Source organism: Centroberyx gerrardi, chromosome 4 (assembly GCF_048128805.1).
Source record: "Centroberyx gerrardi isolate f3 chromosome 4, fCenGer3.hap1.cur.20231027, whole genome shotgun sequence".
Lineage (NCBI taxonomy): Eukaryota > Metazoa > Chordata > Actinopteri > Beryciformes > Berycidae > Centroberyx > Centroberyx gerrardi.
In genome coordinates, this window is record NC_136000.1 from 518,758 (window position 1) to 539,481 (window position 20,724).

The 20,724-nt window shown below is 43.7% G+C and overlaps 1 protein-coding gene across 1 annotated transcript in view; it reads left to right on the forward strand.

The window, feature by feature from the left end:
* Positions 1-5,070: 5,070 nt before the first annotated feature.
* Positions 5,071-20,724, forward strand: part of immp2l (inner mitochondrial membrane peptidase subunit 2) — a 123,538-nt gene continuing 107,884 nt past the window's right edge. Inside the window, exons 1-2 of the mRNA XM_078283193.1 lie at positions 5,071-5,083; positions 14,275-14,409. Coding sequence (XP_078139319.1) covers positions 14,278-14,409 — 132 coding nt within the window. The 5' untranslated portion in view covers positions 5,071-5,083; positions 14,275-14,277. The remainder of the gene's footprint in view (positions 5,084-14,274; positions 14,410-20,724) is intronic.

Sequence of the window (20,724 nt, forward strand, 5' to 3'; positions counted from 1 at the left end):
CTTTTCTGAAAGAGTAAATCTGACTCGGTGCGTTCAAATGCTTTGGGTTGGAAATAACGACGTGAAGCTCGTACCACGTGCTGGTACGAGCTGGTGTTTTGGTGTTTTGGTGTTTTGGTGTTTGTGGTTTCATGTTTGTTGTTGTTCATGTTGATCTGTGACTCACAGTGGAAACTGATTTATTCTGATTCAGCAGATCAGCTGTCGCTCTGTGGTTTCATCATGAGGCTTTACTGGTTTTGATTTTAAATTTGAAAACTTCAAATCTTTAGTTTTACAAGTTTTAATAAATCTCTTTATCCTATCAGCAAAATACTGTTTGCATAGATCTAAATTTACAAATGAAAAAAAACCATTTCCTAACCCTAACCCATGAACTATAAAATAAAACAATTATTATTTCCTCATCTCCTCAGAAAAGAAACTAAGTCTGTCCTCCCGACTGCGTCTGTTGTGTTCTGGATCCTAACTGAAGGAAAGAGAAGATCTGTGTTGTGTGTCACCGTCCAGCAGGGGGCGCAGTCCGCTCGGTCTGATGGAGGATCCTCTTCTTACTGTCTTTCTGTTTCATTAAAATGTCAGGCAGTGACTTTTGTTTGACTATAATAACCACAATGATAATAAAATGAATACTAATACCAACATCAACAATACTACTGCTACTACTACTACCACTACTACTACTACTACTACTACTAATAATAATAATAATAATGATAATAATAATAATAATAATATTTATAGAGCGCTCATCAAAACAGATTTACAAAGTGATTTACAAAATAGCTAAAAATGTGAGCAATAAATAAAAATGTGAACATTACATGAGGAAGAAATATGAATTAAATACAAAACAATGAAAACCAGATGCAGACCAGTATTGTAGCAGAATGTGCATTTTTACAGTGAGAAAATTTAATTTAATTTAAGTTTTTTTTATTAAAGAAAAACAAAAGGAGTAAAATCCATGACAGCTGATAAATCTGATCTGCAGCTCACATTGTTCAGTGTGTGTGTGTGTGTGTGTGTGTGTGTGTGTGTGTTCCTGTGGTTCCTGTGGAAGCAGCAGTTAATGAAGCCCTGAGGAGAGTCCAGTCTGGTTCATCAGCAGAGTTCTGGTTTTTAAAACTCTCATCGACTCCAGCTTCCTGTTTCAGACTGAGCTGCTACTTCCTCTCTAAATCCTCCACTGGCTCGTCTCTGGGCAAAAACTGTTTTACAGTGTTTGATGTGTTCAGTGGAGACAGTGTGTTCAGTTCAGACAGTATGTTCAGTGGAGACAGTATGTTCAGTTCAGACAGTGTGTTCAGTGTTCAGTGGAGACAGTGTGTTCAGTTCAGACAGTGTGTTCAGTTCAGACAGTATGTTCAGTGGAGACAGTATGTTCAGTTCAGACAGTGTGTTCAGTGTTCAGTGGAGACAGTGTGTTCAGTGGAGACAGTGTGTTCAGTTCAGACAGTGTGTTCAGTGGAGACAGTATGTTCAGTTCAGACAGTGTGTTCAGTTCAGACAGTGTGTTCAGTTCAGACAGTGTGTTCAGTGGAGACAGTGTGTTCAGTTCAGACAGTGTGTTCAGTGGAGACAGTGTGTTCAGTGGAGACAGTATGTTCAGTTCAGACAGTGTGTTCAGTGGAGACAGTGTGTTCAGTGGAGACAGTATGTTCAGTGGAGACAGTGTGTTCAGTTCAGACAGTGTGTTCAGTGGAGACAGTGTGTTCAGTTCAGACAGTGTGTTCAGTGGAGACAGTATGTTCAGTTCAGACAGTGTGTTCAGTTCAGACAGTGTGTTCAGTGGAGACAGTGTGTTCAGTGGAGACAGTGTGTTCAGTTCAGACAGTGTGTTCAGTGGAGACAGTGTGTTCAGTTCAGACAGTGTGTTCAGTGGAGACAGTGTGTTCAGTGGAGACAGTATGTTCAGTTCAGACAGTGTGTTCAGTGGAGACAGTGTGTTCAGTGGAGACAGTGTGTTCAGTTCAGACAGTGTGTTCAGTGGAGACAGTGTGTTCAGTGGAGACAGTGTGTTCAGTGATCACTCGTACGAGCGATTTAAGAGAACTTGCCACATTCACCAATTTTCTCGTATTTAGAATTTTCTCTTAGGTACGAACAAAATGTACGAGTCCTGACCTGTCGTACGAGTCATGTACAATCAACCTGCCGTTCTCCAAAGCAAAAAAAAAACTTTGTTGTTGACTAATGGATTGTATCTCTGTCACTTTGAAGAAATGTTGAGTTTGAATATATAAATGATTCTGTAAAGTAATGTATAATCATGTTGAGATTAAGCAGTACAGTGGTAATAGTCATAGGAAAAATAGTAAGGGAGCACTGTTGGCTTTTTCAAAAGAAGGTAGTGCGTAATTTATTTTACCAGAGCCACATAAAATCTCATAAGTATCCATGTGGGTTACATAGTAGCCTATAAGTGCGCTCAATACAAAGACAAAACAAAAAACACTAATAATCACCAGGTTATTTGACAAACAGGTGAGACAAAGGCAAGGTTAGATTGTATTGGGGGAAACACATTATAGAGGGAGATAAATCTGATTTCTAGGCTATTTTACTCCAGTTGATAACGTTAATGTGGGTGCAAGTGAATTTAAACTTTAAAAAGAGAAATGGCTTTAGGTCTCACCAGGTTGAGGTGCAAGTCTCTGTCCAGGGCGACATCGCTGAACACCTGACAGCTATATCACCAGTTACAGCACGTATTGGCCTATTCTTTCATCTGTCTGTGTAACGGAGAATTCCTCCTGGCCTCCTGTTGCAGTCATGGATCGTCTTGCTTTTTGCATCTAATTTCATGTCAAGCCATTTCTTTTTTTATTTATTTCTGTGACGGTGCCCTGACGACAAATCACTATAGTCCTATAATATTCCTATAATACTCCGATATGGACTTAGAGTGTCTGTGGTACTCAATAGTGAGTTTATAGTGACCTTATCATGGTTGAGTGTGTTCAGTTCAGACAGTGTGTTCAGTGGAGACAGTATGTCCAGTGTTCAGTGTAGACAGTGTGTTCAGTGTTCAGTGTAGACAGTGTGTTCAGTGGAGACAGTATGTCCAGTGTTCAGTGTAGACAGTATGTCCAGTGTTCAGTGTAGACAGTGTGTTCAGTGTTCAGTGTAGACAGTGTGTTCAGTGGAGACAGTATGTCCAGTGTTCAGTGTAGACAGTGTGTCCAGTGTTCAGTGTAGACAGTGTGTCCAGTGTTCAGTGTAGACAGTGTGTTCAGTGTTCAGTGTAGACAGTGTGTTCAGTGGAGACAGTATGTCCAGTGTTCAGTGGAGACAGTGTGTTCAGTGTTCAGTGTAGACAGTGTGTCCTGTGTTCAGTGGAGACAGTGTGTTCAGTGTTCAGTGGAGACAGTATGTCCAGTGTTCAGTGTAGACAGTGTGTTCAGTGGAGACAGTGTGTTCAGTGGAGACAGTATGTCCTGTGTTCAGTGTAGACAGTGTGTTCAGTGTTCAGTGTAGACAGTGTGTCCAGTGTTCAGTGGAGACAGTGTGTTCAGTGTTCAGTGGAGACAGTATGTCCAGTGTTCAGTGTAGACAGTGTGTTCAGTGTTCAGTGTAGACAGTGTGTTCAGTGTTTAGTGTAGACAGTGTGTCCAGTGTTCAGTGGAGACAGTGTGTCCAGTGTTCAGTGGAGACAGTGTGTTCAGTGTTCAGTGGAGACAGTGTGTTCAGTGTTCAGTGTAGACTGTGTATTCAGTGTTCAGTGGAGACAGTGTGTCCAGTGTTCAGTGGAGACAGTGTGTTCAGTGTAGACAGTGTGTCCAGTGTTCAGTGTAGACAGTGTGTCCAGTGTTCAGTGGAGACAGTGTGTTCAGTGTAGACAGTGTGTCCAGTGTTCAGTGTAGACAGTGTGTCCAGTGTTCAGTGGAGATAGTGTGTCCAGTGTTCAGTGTAGACAGTGTGTCCAGTGTTCAGTGGAGACAGTGTGTTCAGTGGAGACAGTGTGTTCAGTGTTCAGTGGAGACAGTGTGTCCAGTGTTCAGTGGAGACAGTGTGTCCAGTGTTCAGTCTAGACAGTGTGTTCAGTGGAGACAGTGTGTTCAGTGTTCAGTGTAGACAGTGTGTTCAGTGGAGACAGTGTGTCCAGTGTTCAGTGTAGACAGTGTGTTCAGTGGAGACAGTGTGTCCAGTGTTCAGTGTAGACAGTGTGTCCAGTGTTCAGTGTAGACAGTGTGTTCAGTGGAGACAGTGTGTTCAGTGTTCAGTGTAGACAGTGTGTTCAGTGTAGACAGTGTTCAGTGTTCAGACATTGTGTTCAGTGTTCAGTGGAGACAGTGTGTTCAGTGGAGACAGTGTGTTCAGTGTTCAGACTGTGTTCAGTTTTCCCTCCAATATCCAATTACAGAAACAGTAAATCCATGACAGGCTGCAGTTAACAGATCGGTTCCGAGTCTGAGAAGCAGAATAACAGAAACTGTATTAACAAATCATTTCATGTTCAGCTCATTTACATATTCAGAACACAGATAAAAAAAAACTTTACAAAAGACAAAAAATAAATCAAACTGTTCAGAAGAGAGAAACTCCAAGGAGGAAATATCTGAAGACAAAAGAGACACAGAGGGACAGACAGAGGACAAACAAAACAGTGCAGAAACAAAATAAGTCAAGAGTACAAATGAAAACATAAATAAATACATAAATACATAAATCAGTATAAAGTGTAAAAGCCCCTTTGGTCCACACGAGGTTCAGATGGAGCTGACAGCTTCCTGTTTCAGCCTGAAGGGTTAAACATTATTTCAGTTAGACAGTTGAAGTTGAACAACAACAAATACTAGTCAGTGCCTGCAAAGTCCTGTGTTTGTTCTTTTTTATTAACAAAAATCAATCAATATCACATTCACAATACCAAGCTACAGTAAACAGACAGATAATGTAGACAGAGTAAACATGAAATAATAATCCTAAAGCTTCATTAGTCCAGACTCGTTTTGCTTTGTGATTCTTCAGGAGTTTTAATACAGTGGAAATATAAACTGTTCAACATCAAACCCGTCAGGCTTTAGGACCCGGGGGGCGACTCATGACGTAAGACCGGAACCCGGAAGTCACGTTACTGGTAGGTGAATTAGCTTCTGTAGCTTTAGCTTTAGTTTTGGTAGGAAAGCGAGTTTCTACCGGGAGAGAAAGAGAAAGACTCCCGCTGCTGTCCGTCCGACCGGAGCTCTGCTCCACCACGACGCTGCTGCCGGCGCTAGCCCGCGGGCTAGCCCGGGTTAGCCACACAGGCTAACCGTTAGCCACACAGGCTAACCGTTAGCCACACAGGCTAACCGTTAGCCTGACATGATGCTGAGCAGCAGCAGACTGACTGACAGCAGCAGGGGAGAAAGGTCAGGATGGAGGAGGTTGTCAGAGCTGAGAGAGAGAGAGAGAGAGAGAGACAGAGAGAGAGAGAGAGAGAGAGAGAGACAGAGAGAGAAAGAGAGAGAGAGAGAGACAGAGAGAGAAAGAGAGACAGAGACAGAGAGAGAGAGAGAGAGAGAGTTTAGTTCAGATACACTGACTGTTCTGTTCTGCTCAGTGTTGGTTCTGCTCGGTGTTGGTTTTGTTCAGTGTTGGTTCTGCTCGGTGTTGGTTCTGTTCGGTGTTGGTTCTGTTCGGTGTTGGTTCTGCTCGGTGTTGGTTCTGTTCGGTGTTGGTTCTGTTCGGTGTTGGTTCTGCTCGGTGTTGGTTCTGTTCGGTGTTGGTTCTGTTCGGTGTTGGTTCTGTTCGGTGTTGGTTCTGCTCGGTGTTGGTTCTGTTCGGTGTTGGTTCTGTTCGGTGTTGGTTCTGCTCGGTGTTGGTTCTGCTCGGTGTTGGTTCTGCTCGGTGTTGGTTCTGTTCGGTGTTGGTTCTGTTCAGTGTTGGTTCTGCTCCGTGTTGGTTCTGCTCCGTGTTGGTTCTGCTGTTCAGGTGTGTGTTCCCCACAGTGAGGCTGTTTATCTCCTGCTGCTGTACGGATCTCTGAATAAAAAGCTTCATTATATTCTTATATTTCACAGTATTCTGTGAAATCATGACAGAGTTCAGCTGCTGAACTGAGGAGAACGAGCTCATTTTATTTAAACACTCTGACAAAATGAGGAATGAAACATTTTATGGAATATTGATTGAAAATTTCTGTTTTGTTTGACATCACAACATTACCATTCAGTTGGTGAGCCACACTGTGATATATATCGATATCGAAAAAAATTCTTATGATTATCATGATGGTGATTGTTCCTCCTCTCGTGCTGTGAAGTCTGACCCGACACTGACTCTGGTGTGTTCAGGTTCACAGCTGTTCTGGTTTACAGATGTTCAGGTTTACAGATGTTCAGGTTCACAGATGTTCAGGTTTACAGATGTTCAGGTTTACAGATGTTCAGGTTCACAGCTGTTCTGGTTTACAGATGTTCAGGTTTACAGATGTTCAGGTTTACAGATGTTCAGGTTTACAGATGTTCAGGTTCACAGCTGTTCAGGTTTACAGATGTTCAGGTTCACAGATGTTCAGGTTTACAGATGTTCAGGTTTACAGATGTTCAGGTTCACAGCTGTTCAGGTTTACAGCTGTTCAGGTTTACAGATGTTCAGGTTTCAGAGCCCAGAAACACAACAGAGATGAATGTTTGGTGAGCAGCTCCAGACTCTGTGTGTAAAACAGATTACATTACATTATATTTACATTACATTATATTTACATTACATTATATTTACATTACATTATGTTAAATGTTGCTGCAAAAATATTAATGGGATACAGCAGAGAAAAATAGAAAATAAAAAAGAATAGAGCTCATTAAACACACAGCAGACAATTCCAACACTGGAACATGTTAATGTATGAAAATAAAGTTTGCATTGCAGCATTATTAGTATGTGACAAATAACAGCAGCAACAAAGAATAAATGAGCGCAGAATGATATACATATACTTAAAAAACTGAAAATATACAAAAAATATGAAAAACATGCAGTATGACAAATGGAACGTAATGCGTGTTCCACTTGTATTGCAAATATCAATATATATGCAATATCTAACAATGAGAGTATGAAGAAAACAAACATGAGAAAAAGATGAATTCACAGCATCTATACAGGAAGTGAAAAGATGTGTATTTACATTACCTTGTGTGTGTGTGTGTGTGTGTGTGTGTGTGTGTGTGTGTGTGTGTGTGTGTGATATTAGCAGTCAGATAAGGAGGACGGCTGCATGCTCAGTGAAGTCTCCTCACTTTTATTCATTATCTGATGTATTTCACGATGGGCCCAGTTGCAGGACTTCAACTTAACTTAAAGCAGCAGGACAAACTTCACACTGGGAATCTGGATTCTGCTGCTGAGTTCCTGTGAGATAACGAGGTCAGGCCGGCGATGGGTGATGTCATCTACTAACGAGAGCTTCTCCCAGCATGCCGTGGGTCTGAACCGGTTTGGAGAGACAGGAGCAGGACGTTTTTAGAAACCTGGAAGCCTGTTGGCTGCTGGATTTCCACCCTGTCTGACCAGGAGCCGGTTAGATAAAGTGGGAATCTGCAAGAGGTTTAGTTTGTCAGCCTCCATCTTCCTCCCTCAGCCTCACTGTGGTGTTTCTGCTCTGCTCCTCCCACAGATCGCCTGTCAATCACACAGTGTGGGCGGAGCTTGGATTTCCTGCAGTTTGAGTTTCTCTTCTCTCTGTCTGTTCAGCCATGGTGGCTATCGCTGCTCATGCTAACTACCCAGTTCTTCTTCTTCTGTTGATTCCAAACAAAGCAGAAACATAAAACGCATCACTTCCTGTGCGGCAGGACAGAGCGACAGACTCCGGCTGTTCAGAACAGACAGAGGAGAAGATTTATGAACTGATAGAGGCTGGATCACTGCTGAGAGAGAGAGAGAGAGAGAGAGAGAGAGAGAGAGAGAGAGAGAGAGAGAGAGAGAGAGAGAGAGAGAGAGAGAGAGAGAGAGAGAGAGAGAGAGAGCAGAGAGAGACAGACAGAGAGAGAGAGAGAGAGCGAGAGAGAGAGACACAGAGAGAGAGAGAGCGAGAGAGAGAGAGAGAGCAGAGAGAGAGAGAGCGAGAGAGAGAGAGGAGCAGCACTAATTCATATTTATATTAAAAACATTTTCATATTTATTACTTTAAAGGTCCCATATGGTGCCTCTGTGATGATAAAGGAGTTGGATGTGTATCTAAACATGGTGAAAGCATCAAAACTAAATCCACACAATCCATATTAGAAAAGCGAGCCTCTAAACGAGCCGTTTGGACTTCCGTAACTTTGTGGCGTCACAAAGGTTCGCTCATTATCATTTCATCATCAGTTTTCCCTACCTGTAGCCGCCGGGCCGCGGCGTCTCACGTTTCGCTCTCGAAACGGTTAGCCAATCGGAACGGAGGGTCGTTAATATTAATGAGCCTTAAAGACACGGAGACAGAAACGGCCTGTTCTTGGTAAGGCTCAGAGAGATGCTGGAAAATGAACGTGGAGAAATGGATTGAGAGTGTTTTTGGTTCATGACACCACACAGTAGTGTTTTATAGCGTGTTGTAGCGTGTTATAGCGTGTTGTCACGTGATGTAGTGTTTTATAGCGTGTTGTAGCGTGTTATAGCGTGTTGTCACGTGATGTAGTGTTTTATAGCGTGTTGTAGCGTGTTATAGCGTGTTGTCACGTGATGTAGTGTTTTATAGCGTGTTGTAACGTGTTGTAACATTTATAGTGCGTTGTCGCATGCTATGGAGTTTCATAGCATGTTGTAGTGTTTTATAGCGTGTTGTAGCGTGTTATAGTGTTTCATAGTATGTTGTAGTGTTTTATAGCGTGTTGTAACATTTATATTGTGTTGCACCATGCTATAGTGTTTTAGAGCGTGTTGTAGTGTTTTATAGCGTGCTGTAGCGTGTTGTAGTGTTTTAGAGCGTGTTGTAGTGTGTTGTAGTGTTTTATAACGTGTTGTCACGTGTTGTAGTGTTTTATAGCGTGTTGTAGCGTGTTATAGTGTTTTAGAGCGTGTTGTAGTGTTTTAGAGCGTGTTGTCATGCGTTGTAGTGTTTTATAGTGTGTTTTAGCACGTTATAATGTATTTACAGCGTGTTGTAGCGTGTTATAGTGTTTTATAGCGTGTTGTTGCATGTTATAGTGTTTTATAGTGTTTTTGTAGTACATTATAGCGTTTTAGAGCACGTTGTAGTGTTTTATAGTGTGTTGTAGTGTGTTATAGCGTGTTGTATTGTTTTATAGCATGTTGTAACATGTTATAGTGGTTTATAGCATGTTATAGTGTGTTATAGCGTGTTGTAGTGTGTTATAGCGTGTTGTAGTGTGTTACAGCGTGTTGTAGTGTGTTACAGCGTGTTGTAGTGTGTTACAGCGTGTTAAAGTGTTTTATAGCGTGGTTTAACATGTTATAGTGTTTTATAGCGTGTTGTAGCATGTTATAGCAAAGTTTGGATTTGAACCTCTGGGGCAAAAAACAAGCCACGCTATTCTTATTTATTTTTGTTTTTAAAATGTCATAATCAGAGTAATATCTACATTACTGAGTACATTGCTGAAGTATTGATACATTGCACTTTGACCAAATGCATTGATTTTCGACGGGCTGCAGTGCAGTCTGTCATGGTTTTGATGGGTAATTTTCGACATCTTATCAGAAAAATCCAAAATCTGACATTAATCCATAACTTAACACTGTTTCCAGCCACATGGAAGCAGCGGGTTTCCTGTGGGCTCAGGGCTTCGGTCGGAGCTCTGCAGTGTGACGGGACACCCGGCCGGTATTTGTCCCGATGACGGCGTCGGTCCGGCCGTCCGTCAGGCCTCCGAGGTGAGGGGAGCAGGGATTTGTTGTAATGCTTTCCCTGCTGCCGTGGCTTAAAGACCGGTCTGATGTTCTGCATGAGAGACAAATCCCATTTGTGTCCTGAGCGGCGGGTCCGGATCCTCCGAGCTTACCGTCGACACTGACACCGGGCCGGTAATCACCTTAGTTTTGGCTGAGCGAGCGCGGTCACGGCCGGCGTCGCGCGGCGAGGCTCGGCGGTCTGGAGATGAATAAATATTCAGTGATTAGGGTAAAGGGATTACCCGCCGTACAACTTATTTCACATAACTACCTCCTGCAAACTCACACCAAATGTCACGCCGCCCAGACGGCCGTCAGCGGCCGGCGCCGCCTCGGCGACATCGCTTCTGTTTGGGCTTTTCCGCACGGCCTCGCCACGCGCCGTTTCCCCCGGAGCGGCGTGTTCGAACCCGGCCGCCCGGGCGTCACTTCTCCATCTGCGCACGCCTCGCGTCTTTAATGAAGCGCTCATCGGGAAAAATCAATCCGCTGCCGGCTCCGGGCCTCTAATGGAGAAAAGCCTCTTTCATATTGATAATGGGATTCTGTAATTAGTGCTTCAGCTCTGCGCCGGGCGTGTCTAACACAGACGGGACGGACGGAGTCCACTTGTTTTTCTGGAAGTCAGTTCTGACCGCTGTGACGTTCGAACCTTTCTGAGCGTCTGAAAGCAGAGAGAAATAAAAGCTGCAGAGGAAGAGAGGCTGATCTCTGCTCTGCAGCTTTTCACAGCGCAGCACAGATTTATGCCAAACGTTCTTGCTGGTAATTATGGGTAATGTGCTGGAAAACCTGGAGTGATATTGACATGGAAAGTCCATTTCAGGTCCCACCTCTTATTTATCGAGACGGGTCAGAATGAACTTTCAGTCCCGGTCAGACTGTGACATTTACAGAACATCCTGCAGATTTGGCCTTTCGGTTCCTTATAAGATGAAGGCGGCCGGTCTGCAGTCTGCCCCGACTTTAAAGGACAATTCCACCCAAACTCGTCATCTGGTTGTTATACTGCAGAAAACAATTTCCTTCCCTGTTCTTCATGATTTTCTCTTTCACAGTATTTTCGAGTTAAGCGCTCTGCAGATTCAGTCGTTTGACATCACTGCCTCGCTCTGCCTGGCTGAGAGAAAATTTCACACTCTGTCATGTTTCTACAATTTAGTTTAATTCTAGATGTTTAATACGCCACTGAAAAGTGACTGGCAGTAAAGGTTTTTTTTGGCAAATAGATGTAAACAGAACAGGATAAAAAAGCACAGGCAGTTCTATATTGGGAATGCCTCAATATTGTTTGCATAATAATCAGCTGCTGGTAACAGATTATTGTTTCAGTGCGTTCTGAAGCTTTCCACCTGCAGTGTGGACTGAGCAGATTTCTGGAGCATGTACATGTTTTACCCCAGTGTACCTGCTGCTAATGTGCAGTATTTCAGTCATGAGATTACTTGCACGCTCAACTCGAAAACGTGTAGAATCAAAAAACACGTAGAACATGTGTGCAGACTCTTGGACATATAGTTTTGAGGATGTATTCACTCAGAATATGATTGAATGGGTTTTAAAGCACAGCAGCAGTCAGACAAATGTGTTTCAGCCTTCCAGTCTTCAACATTTCACCTGTTGGAATAATCTCCATTCACTAGAGCAGTGGGTCTCAAAGTGGGGTCTAGGGACCTCCAGGGGTCCTGAGGGGGTTCAGGAGTTCCCAGCAAAATGAGGAAGAGTTCAGTTTTACTATAATTTAATTCACTCAAAATGTTCCTAATTAGAGAATGTAAGAATGACTGTTGAAATCTCAGGTTCTCTCTCCCTGTGTACAGTGCAGACACTTCTACAATTCAATCTTCCCATATGGGTCCATGAGTCTAAATCTTATCAACTGGGTCAGTTTCTACTCATTTCTTCTAATCCAGACTCTAATTGGCTGCAGGTCCGTGGTGAACTGCAGCAGGTCTGGGTCACGCTGGTCTTCTCAGCCTCCATCAGACGGTTTGTGGGTCAGAGGGTTTCTGTGGCTCCAGTCTGCTTCCTGCAAAGCCCAGAACTGCTGCGGAGGCAGAAGTGGAGCTGGTTTGGGGAAATCTAGCGGCGGCGGCTGTAATCGGCGTCCCCGCTGCCTCTCCGCCTCCTCCCTGTGGATTTATCGGTCTGGAAAAGCTTCGCAACGCCAGCATTAGTCACCAGCTGAGACGGAGTCCGGCCCAGAGACCCAGAAATTCAATTCCAGCAACGGAGCCAAACAGACCTGAAGGTCTGCAGTCTGACGGTCGACCTGCGGCCTTCCGGGCTCCGCTCGCCGAAGCTGATATTTATACCTTCTGTATCAGCCTCATCTGAATAAACTGGGAACGCTTCGTGTAATCGAGTTTCCCGTGCGCACGACAGATCTGCGAGAAGCCGCTCCTCGATGTAAAGAGGCGGATGTGAAGCGGCTCCGCTCCGATGTAAAAGCCGGAGCTCGTTCTGCGGCCGCCGCGGTCTAATGACCCACAACGAGTGATTGTTTATGATAACCTGTCAGGTCTATCGCCACAGCTCGTTCCTGAGCTCGCTTCTGCATATCGGGCGCCGGCGTGAATACCAATGCAGAGAGAGAGACGTGCCGCATGAACTCGTTTGTCACTGTGTCGACAATATTAATGTCTCTTCTGCAGCCGTGATGAAGAGCGCTCCCCCAGCACAGCTCACTGTAATGTGCTGGAGAGCAGCTGACACCCAGCCATAAACAAGACTGAGACACATACTGTACTACTGAGAGAGAGAGAGAGAGAGAGAGAGAGAGAGGAGAGAGAGAGAGAGAGACAGAGAGAGAGAGAGAGAGAGAGAGAGAGACACAGAGAGAGAGAGAGACAGAGAGAGAGAGAGAGAGACAGAGACAGAGAGGGAGAGAGAGAGAGAGACAGAGAGGGAGAGAGAGAGAGGGACAGAGAGAGAGAGAGAGAGAGAGAGAGAGAGACAGAGAGGGAGAGAGAGAGAGACAGAGAGAGAGAGGGAGAGAGAGAGAGAGACAGAGACAGAGAGGGAGAGAGAGAGAGGGAGAGAGAGAGAGAGACAGAGAGAGAGAGAGACAGAGAGAGAGAGAGAGAGAGAGAGAGAGAGACACAGAGAGAGAGACAGTTGATTTTCTTAAGGACTTATAAAGTTAGACTGATATTATTCTCATTCTCTCCTCCAGACTTGGCGTCTCTTCTTCTTGTGTTTTTATTTTTCAGCAGAAATGAGTTCAGGCAGTAAGAGCTGTGTTCTTCCTCAGAGAACAAACTCACGTTTCACCGTTTGTTTCAGCGAGGCAGAGGGGAACCGACCTTCCTCATGTCCAAACCCAAGAGCAGAATCTGCTGAAGTCACGAGGAAAACGGTGTTTCCATGGCGTCTCGCTTCTGACAGATTTCCGGGTTGAAACAGGATGTCGGGGCGGGACACGGCGAGGGAAGGTTCAGCCTCAAAATGCTTCAGAGGCTCAGAAATGCTTCGTACATAATCCTGAGCTTCACAAAGTCCAGATTCTAATAAATGAATAATTTCAGTCACTGGGACAAAACCCTAAAACCCCGAAACCCCAAAACCCTGCAGTCTTTTCACTGCCGTAACATGATGACACTCTGTCACCCAGAGCTTTCACTGTCGGGAGAAAACCTTGTAACTTTAATTTGAGATGAAGAATCCCGTTTCCTCTGCAGGATCAGAACCTCCTGTGACCCAGTCTGATGAATCTCCTTCAGAACCAAAACTGGAGATACAAGGTTTCTGGAAACTAGAAGTTTCTGTTGGATCTAATTAGCTAGCTTACTTGTCCTATTGTAAATTCTAAATGTATATTTCTGTCCATCACGGGCTCCTGTAGCTGCCAGAGAGCCGGCATGTTGCTGCAGGTCCGTGGTCGGAGATAGAGGTCGATAAAAATCATAAATTACTTAATGCCCCTTTAATGTTGCTGTCAGTCTCTTTGACATGTAGATGAGCTTCTACTTTCCCCCAAAACAGTCCAGCGCTGCGTTGACGGACGTCTCCGACGACCAATCGGAAACCAGGAGGGAGACCAATATGCTTCTGATGGTGTTTGATTAGAAGTTTTCTGGACGTCTGGGCCAGGCTGTTAGCTGTTAGCTGTTAGCTGTTAGCTGTTAGCTGTTACGCTCGTTACACACCTGTCTGTCTTCAGCTTCCTGGCAGCAGACTGGATGGAAACTGTCTGTCTCTCTCTGATGTTTCACTGTTGAAGCTCCACCTGAAGGGAAAGTTGGCAGAGATGCGACTGTGTGTCTCCATGCTGCAGAGAGTCAGACTGTGATGACAGGAGACCGTTACAGTCGGTCAGACTGGCATCTGGGGCTTTTACTAACCAAGGGATCTGGTTCAGTCTGATGTGATGCAATTTGATTGATTCCTCTTGATCAGTTTCTCTGGGTGTGATGCGGTTGTTTGTTGTTTTTCTCTCTTCCTGTGCAGGCGATGTCTCAGCAGGCGGCGGGCCGGCGCTACCTGCGGGCGTTCGTTAGCGGCTTTTTCGTCGCCGTTCCCGTTACCGTCACCGTCCTCGACCGCTTCGCCTACGTCGCGCGAGTGGAAGGAGCCTCCATGCAGGTGAGACGCTCAGCTTCACAACATCCACCAATCAGAGAGAGGAACCTCACGCTTCTATCCAGAGACTTCAGTTCACTTCCTAGATCAGCAACATTACAGCAAACAATAATAAGTTGAGGAGTTGAGGAAACGTGCTCCAGTTCTCAGCCATAAAGCTCGTGAACGCGAACTACCGGGACGCGAGTTGTGACCGAGAAAAGTTAGACCTGACATCACTTGAATGCAGGGTAAGAGCCAGTTGAAAGGCATTCTGGGAAACGTAGTAAATCACTAACTGCAGTAGAAGTAATCAAAACAGTAAATTCCAACACTTCATCACTAGATAACTGCTGATGTTGAACATCAGACTGAAGAGTCTGACAGTGAAGAGGATCAAAGTGTTTTCACTACTTTTTTTGGGCTGTTTTGGATTTCAACATTTTTTTCTACTGCATGACATCACTGCAACGAAGCCGACTTTGTTGCATAGTAAAGACAATAATTATTTAGTTGCACAATGAGTCTGATCTGGCAGGTAAACAGTCTGCGTCTCTGCAAAGCAAAACTCTTTGACTTTGAGTCAGTTTCCTGCCCTGCTGCTCTGCCTGAGTCGCATTAGGAATAAAACAATCTGCTCTCTGTATTTATATATATATAATATAATATAATATATATTTATATTACAGGATCAGTTCTGTGCTCAGGCTCCTGTAAATGTCCAGTCATTCATGTTTAACCAGTTCATAAGAGTCCAGTACTTTTGCTCTATAAGTAAAATGATTTTCATTTTATATTCATGTGTCTTCTTGAAGTCCTTTTACATTCAAATAGTTGATTCAAAAAGAAAATCATTTTTGTCACTTCTGAAACATTATTTCAGAGGTTTTGAATATCAAACCTTTTAGAGACAATTTAAGCAAAACTGCTGAATTTAATGTTTTCCTTCAATTATAAAACGTCTTTGCCGGTTTGGCAGATCAGAGTTCAGACGGTCTGAAAACACTTTAAAATGATTTTATTCTGCAGGAGACAGAAGAGTCAAACCAATTTATTTAGAAAGAGATTTTACCATCAGATTCATCACAGAGCAGCAGGGACGCAAACACACTTCAAACAAGACCGAACACACTGCACGGATATGAAGATAACGTGTGTGTGTGTGTGTGTGTGTGTGTGTGTGTGTGTGTGTGTGAGAGAGAGAGAGAAAGACCTGTCAGTTATTCCTCATCCTTTTTCACAGGCTTGGGTAGGTTGTCATGGAAACAGTGTTTTCCGCTCCTCCGTTCTGATTGGCCGAGTCTTGTTCCAAACTGTTATGAAATACCTAATCAACACACACTTTGGCCGCATAAGTTTAAATATTAATGCACTAAAATCACCACTCACTGTATAATGTGTGTGTGATGCTTTGCTGCCTGGAGAGAAGTTAGTGTTCAGAGAGGTCAGAGGTCAGAGGTCAGAGGTCAGAGGAGCGTACCGTGTGACTGTGACGCCGTGGGTTCGAACCCGGCCCAGGACCTTTGTCACATGTCATCTCTCTCTCTCTCTCTCCTGTCTCTCTTCTTCTAATAAAGGCAAAAATGTCAAAATATCCTCTTTAAAACCAAAGCCTTTATTTTAGCGGTAATGCGTGTCATCACAGGTTAAACTGCTCCAGGTTTTAAAGTGCAGCTTTTAATCTGTCATGTCACACATTCGCCGCTGAAATAAAGGCTTTTGTTCTTTTTCTAAGAGAAGAGTGCCTTGGATTTGTTTTTCTTAATTGCTCTTCATCGTCTGAACATGAAAACTTCCAGCTTCCAGCTCTCTGACAGTCTGAAGCAAAGCAGCAAAACAGCGCTGCTCTTCTGCTAAATAAGAATTACACAAAGGGAGATTTTTCCTGTAAGCACTGATGTAGTTTTACTTTTCATAGTACATACTTTTCCATAGGTTCATACAGAGGTGAACACAGAACAGATTGTCTCTCCATCAGCAACAGAAGCTGGATCAACAGAAACTGGATCAACAGAAACTGGATCAACAGAAACTGACAAACTGTGGATCCATTCACAGTGAGAAGAGGAATCTGACTTTACTTTGTTTCTGCACTTTATTTTGTCATTTCTAATGTTTCCAGTGAAAAGAATCTAGTTTGACCTCTGACCTCTCTCCTGTTAGAATCACATGGAAAAGATCACAGCTAACAACGTTCTCTGTTCTAAAGAGGAACTCAGGAACTTTTACTCTGAGGACATTTTAAATCAGACACTTTTTACTTTTACTGAAGGACATTTTTACACCAGAACTTTGACTTCTACTGAAGTAAAATATCAGTAAAGCAGCAGTACTTCTACTGCAGTAGGATGTTTTAGTATCTTTCCACCTCTGGTTGATCCAGTGGAAAAGGCCTGTACGGTGTTTCTGTCTCTGAAAACTCTAGATAGACTTTTCCTCTTTGTTAGTCAAAGTCTCTCAAACTCAAACTCCTGTATCTTCTCTGCAAAACTAAATTACTGATTAGACAATCTTCTGCAGCCAAACTCTTCCCGTCATACTGGTTCATTTTCCTGAGTCTGGCCTCGCTGCAGCAGCGTTTCTGAAACAATCCAGCATGTAATACGGTGAAATCAGACCGCGAGGGAGCTGATGAAGTCCCCGGCTCTAACTGATAAACTCGCCGGCTGACGGCACTCACGGGGATATTTATTTTTGGGCCGACAGATAAGAGATATTCTGTCAATTACCCCGGCAGGCGTGAAATGGCCCGCGCGCATCCCGTTTAATGAAACCTCCGTCCCGCGCCTCGCCGCCCGCGGTTTGAGTTCGCCTCGTCACGCGCCGCTCGCTCCGCCAAGTGACACAAACTAAGTTGTAAGAATAATGATTTTTTGTTGTCGGAGGCAGCAGGATCTTCATAGACAGGCGTGTGATAGAGCTGTAGGAGCTTTGTTTAACTCGGAGAGGTGAAATGTTGTTTTATCAGTCGCTCCACTGAAGGATGGAGATGTCTGGGACTCGAACTGTCAGACTCTCCTCTGACAGCCTGACTGCAGCCGGGACCAGCGAGTCGCTCGGTCAGTATCCCAAAAACTTCAAAAACCCCACTACACATGCAGAGCTGCTGCGTACAGAGATACACCTAGACATGAAAACACTTTAAAGGGGCATTAAGTCATTTCTTTCTTTTATCGCCCTCTATCAGCAACCAAATTTTGCAGCAACATCGTCAGTTCTCTTGCTCGGCCTACAGTAGCCTGTAATGGACAGAAATATAAATCTTAAATTTTCTCAATAGTGGTGAGTGAGGTAGCTAATTAGAGCAGAGATCCATCAGAAACGTGTCGTGCAGAAATGATTTATCACCATGTTGAATAATACTGAGGTGGAGGATTGAACCTGGTGTTACACTCATGTGTGTTACTGTTTCATATGGATCCACCTGAACAACTCAATCATATGAATGAAGAGTTGTTATCACAGTAACAGTCAGGCAGCTCGTTAAGGTGCCGTGTTAATTGGCGTGTCCATGGTGACGAGTCAACAGGTTGGAGAGGAGGCTGGAAAATTAAATTCAAAGATACTTTATTTATCCCCATTAATCCCCATTTGAAGCAGAACAACAAAACAGTCCACATTCATCATACACATTCAAAATAGAAATCAGATAAATGAGTGATGTGAATAAATACATAAAACAATCTAAAACAAAATCTAATACTTCTTAAAACCAAGTTAATAAATTGGAGGTAGAATCAGTTAGAATTAAGCACAGGTGCATGTATTAACATAACATGTATAAACAGGTGTAAGTACAGAGTCAGGGAAGCATCTGTTTAACATCAGGGAGCTGAATGAGGGAACCTTCGCTTTTACATTTACTGTTCACCAGTCTAATTGCTTCAGGGATAAAACCAAGAGAGAAGAGAGGGAGAAAATCCAGTTTATTATATATTAATATTATATATATAAATATAGGTTGATACATGCATCTACTGATGCACTTGGACACATCATCAGTGATGTAACCTGGGGTCATTGGGTGTTTCTGGTCTTTCAACATCAGACACCCTCGCCCAGGCGACCCAGCCAGGATTGATCAGGTCCGCTCTCAGGATCCACAGCCATCTCGAGGCCCTCTTTGCCTCTGATGGGGGGCTGCCGGACTCCGGACTCGGTCAGGGGGCCTCTGCACTCTACTTCAGCTGACTTGACCAGCATGTTCATGGCCAAGGTAAAGAATGAGGTCCCTGATCTTGCCTGGGACATGGTGCCGCACCAGTGCTGTTTCCACCAGCTTATGGGGTATGGATCCATAGGCGTTGGCGAGGTCCAGCCACGGCACTGCCAGGTCTCCTTTCCCTTCTCGTGCCTCTCTGTTCATCTGCGTGACCACTCCTGTGTGCTCAAGGCATCCTGGCACCTTTGGGATTCAACCCTTCTGTTCGGAGGTGTCGATGTACGATTTCTTCAGGAGATACTCTGTCAAACGCCAGGATAGAGAACGATAAAGAAGAATATCTTCCCCTCGATGCTGAGCAGTGAGATGGTCCTGAACTGCTCGATGTTCCAGGAGTTCTCCTGCTTGGGAATCCAGATCCAGACAATGATACCTTTTATGGGGATCTTTTTACCAGAATGAGGATGTTTGAAATAATGATGATGTTTTCTTATGTGTGGTTTATACTTTGACTTGTTAGTCTTTGTATGAATGTTGAGACTATATACCACTCACTATATTGTTGTGGTCTCTCTATTGAACCTATTGTTCACTTTTTCCCTTTCCTGTGATTGGTCAGGTTACACTGATTGCCTGCACCTGTGTACCAGTGCTTTTAACTTCAGTCAAACTTGTGTCCTGGTAGATCAACCCTGATGAAGGCAGCCTAGCTGCTGAAACGTCAGTTTTGTTAATGTCTCATTAAATTATTGCATCGGAGCTACGAGTGTGCGGCTACTTTCACCATTTTTATGCTTGTTTTCGCTGGCCGGCACCTCATCACTACAGGTGTGCGTTTCACCTAGTTCGATCTCAAGACAGGCAAGGTGGCCGCTTCGTTTCCCCACCTTCTGCCATTCTGCCCTGCGCAGAGTGATGAGCGTATTCCTTTGGATGCTGCGAAGTTCTGCCAGTGCATCCCTCTCTTCACTCGCTCCCTCACCAAGCACTTCATCTCAGCCTGGTGGATCTTCAGGCCACGTCGGTTCTTGCAAACCTTGCCGCATACACATTCCAACTCGTCGGTAATTCTGATGCACGGGTCGTCATCTGTGGGTGCGTAAGGGTGGGGTGCTCAGCGGGCTCCCCTGGGGGTACGGTGCTTTGTGACTTCCTGTAGCTATATATTTATATAGGCTTTTATCAGAAGCAAGTCTCAAAGGGCTTTACATACCATCATATACTGTACATACATCACTATATACCATACTACATCATATGCATATACATATTACATATACATACTGCAAACATTAGTTTTCAGTACATAACCAATAATATATCAATATCAACAATTATAACAACAGTATAATATAATAGAAGTATATGATGTAGTTTGTATGTGATGTAGTATATGTAATATGTATATGATGCAATGTTATTACAATTGAAGCACTGTATTGCTTTGGCAACATAGGAACTCTTTCCTGTCATGCAAATAAAGCTGATTTGAATTTGAATTTATACTACATCATATACTTCATGTACCACATCATATACTTCATATACTACATAATATACTACATCATATACATACTACACACATAAACACTCACACCTATGGGAAGTCCAGCTGAGCTGTGTGTGAAACTCTTCACCTGGATCCTGCTTCTCTGCTTCAGTAAAGAGCAACAGTCACAATACTGGCCTCTGATTGGCCGACAGCAGCGGCTCCTCTAAATTCTTCAAACGAGGTAAACCTGCTGAGTGGAGGCTTTCAGTTCAGATGCTGCAAACTGCCCTGATTGGATGGATTTCAGTCATTCTTTAGTGAGGGAGCCAATCAGGAGCGAGTCCAGCTGTGATGCGTTTCCTGCAGTTAGACTGAAACTGACTGGAAACAAGGATGGAGTTTTTAAAATGTAAAAACTTTAAATTTAACCATCAAACAAAATCAGATTTTAACAAAGTCTTCACTAAACCTCTTTGATCATATATGGATATAAATAAAGGAAAGTTTAAATTGCTATAACATGGCTCCTTTAAAATGAACATCTACATGTTTATCTGGTGTAACAGACCTGATGGTGAAACCGTGTGTGTGTGTGTGTGTGTGTGTGTGTGTGTGTGTGTGTGTGTGTGTGTGTGTGTGTGTGTGTGTGTGTGTTGTCAACCTTCTGACCAGACTATATTTAGAC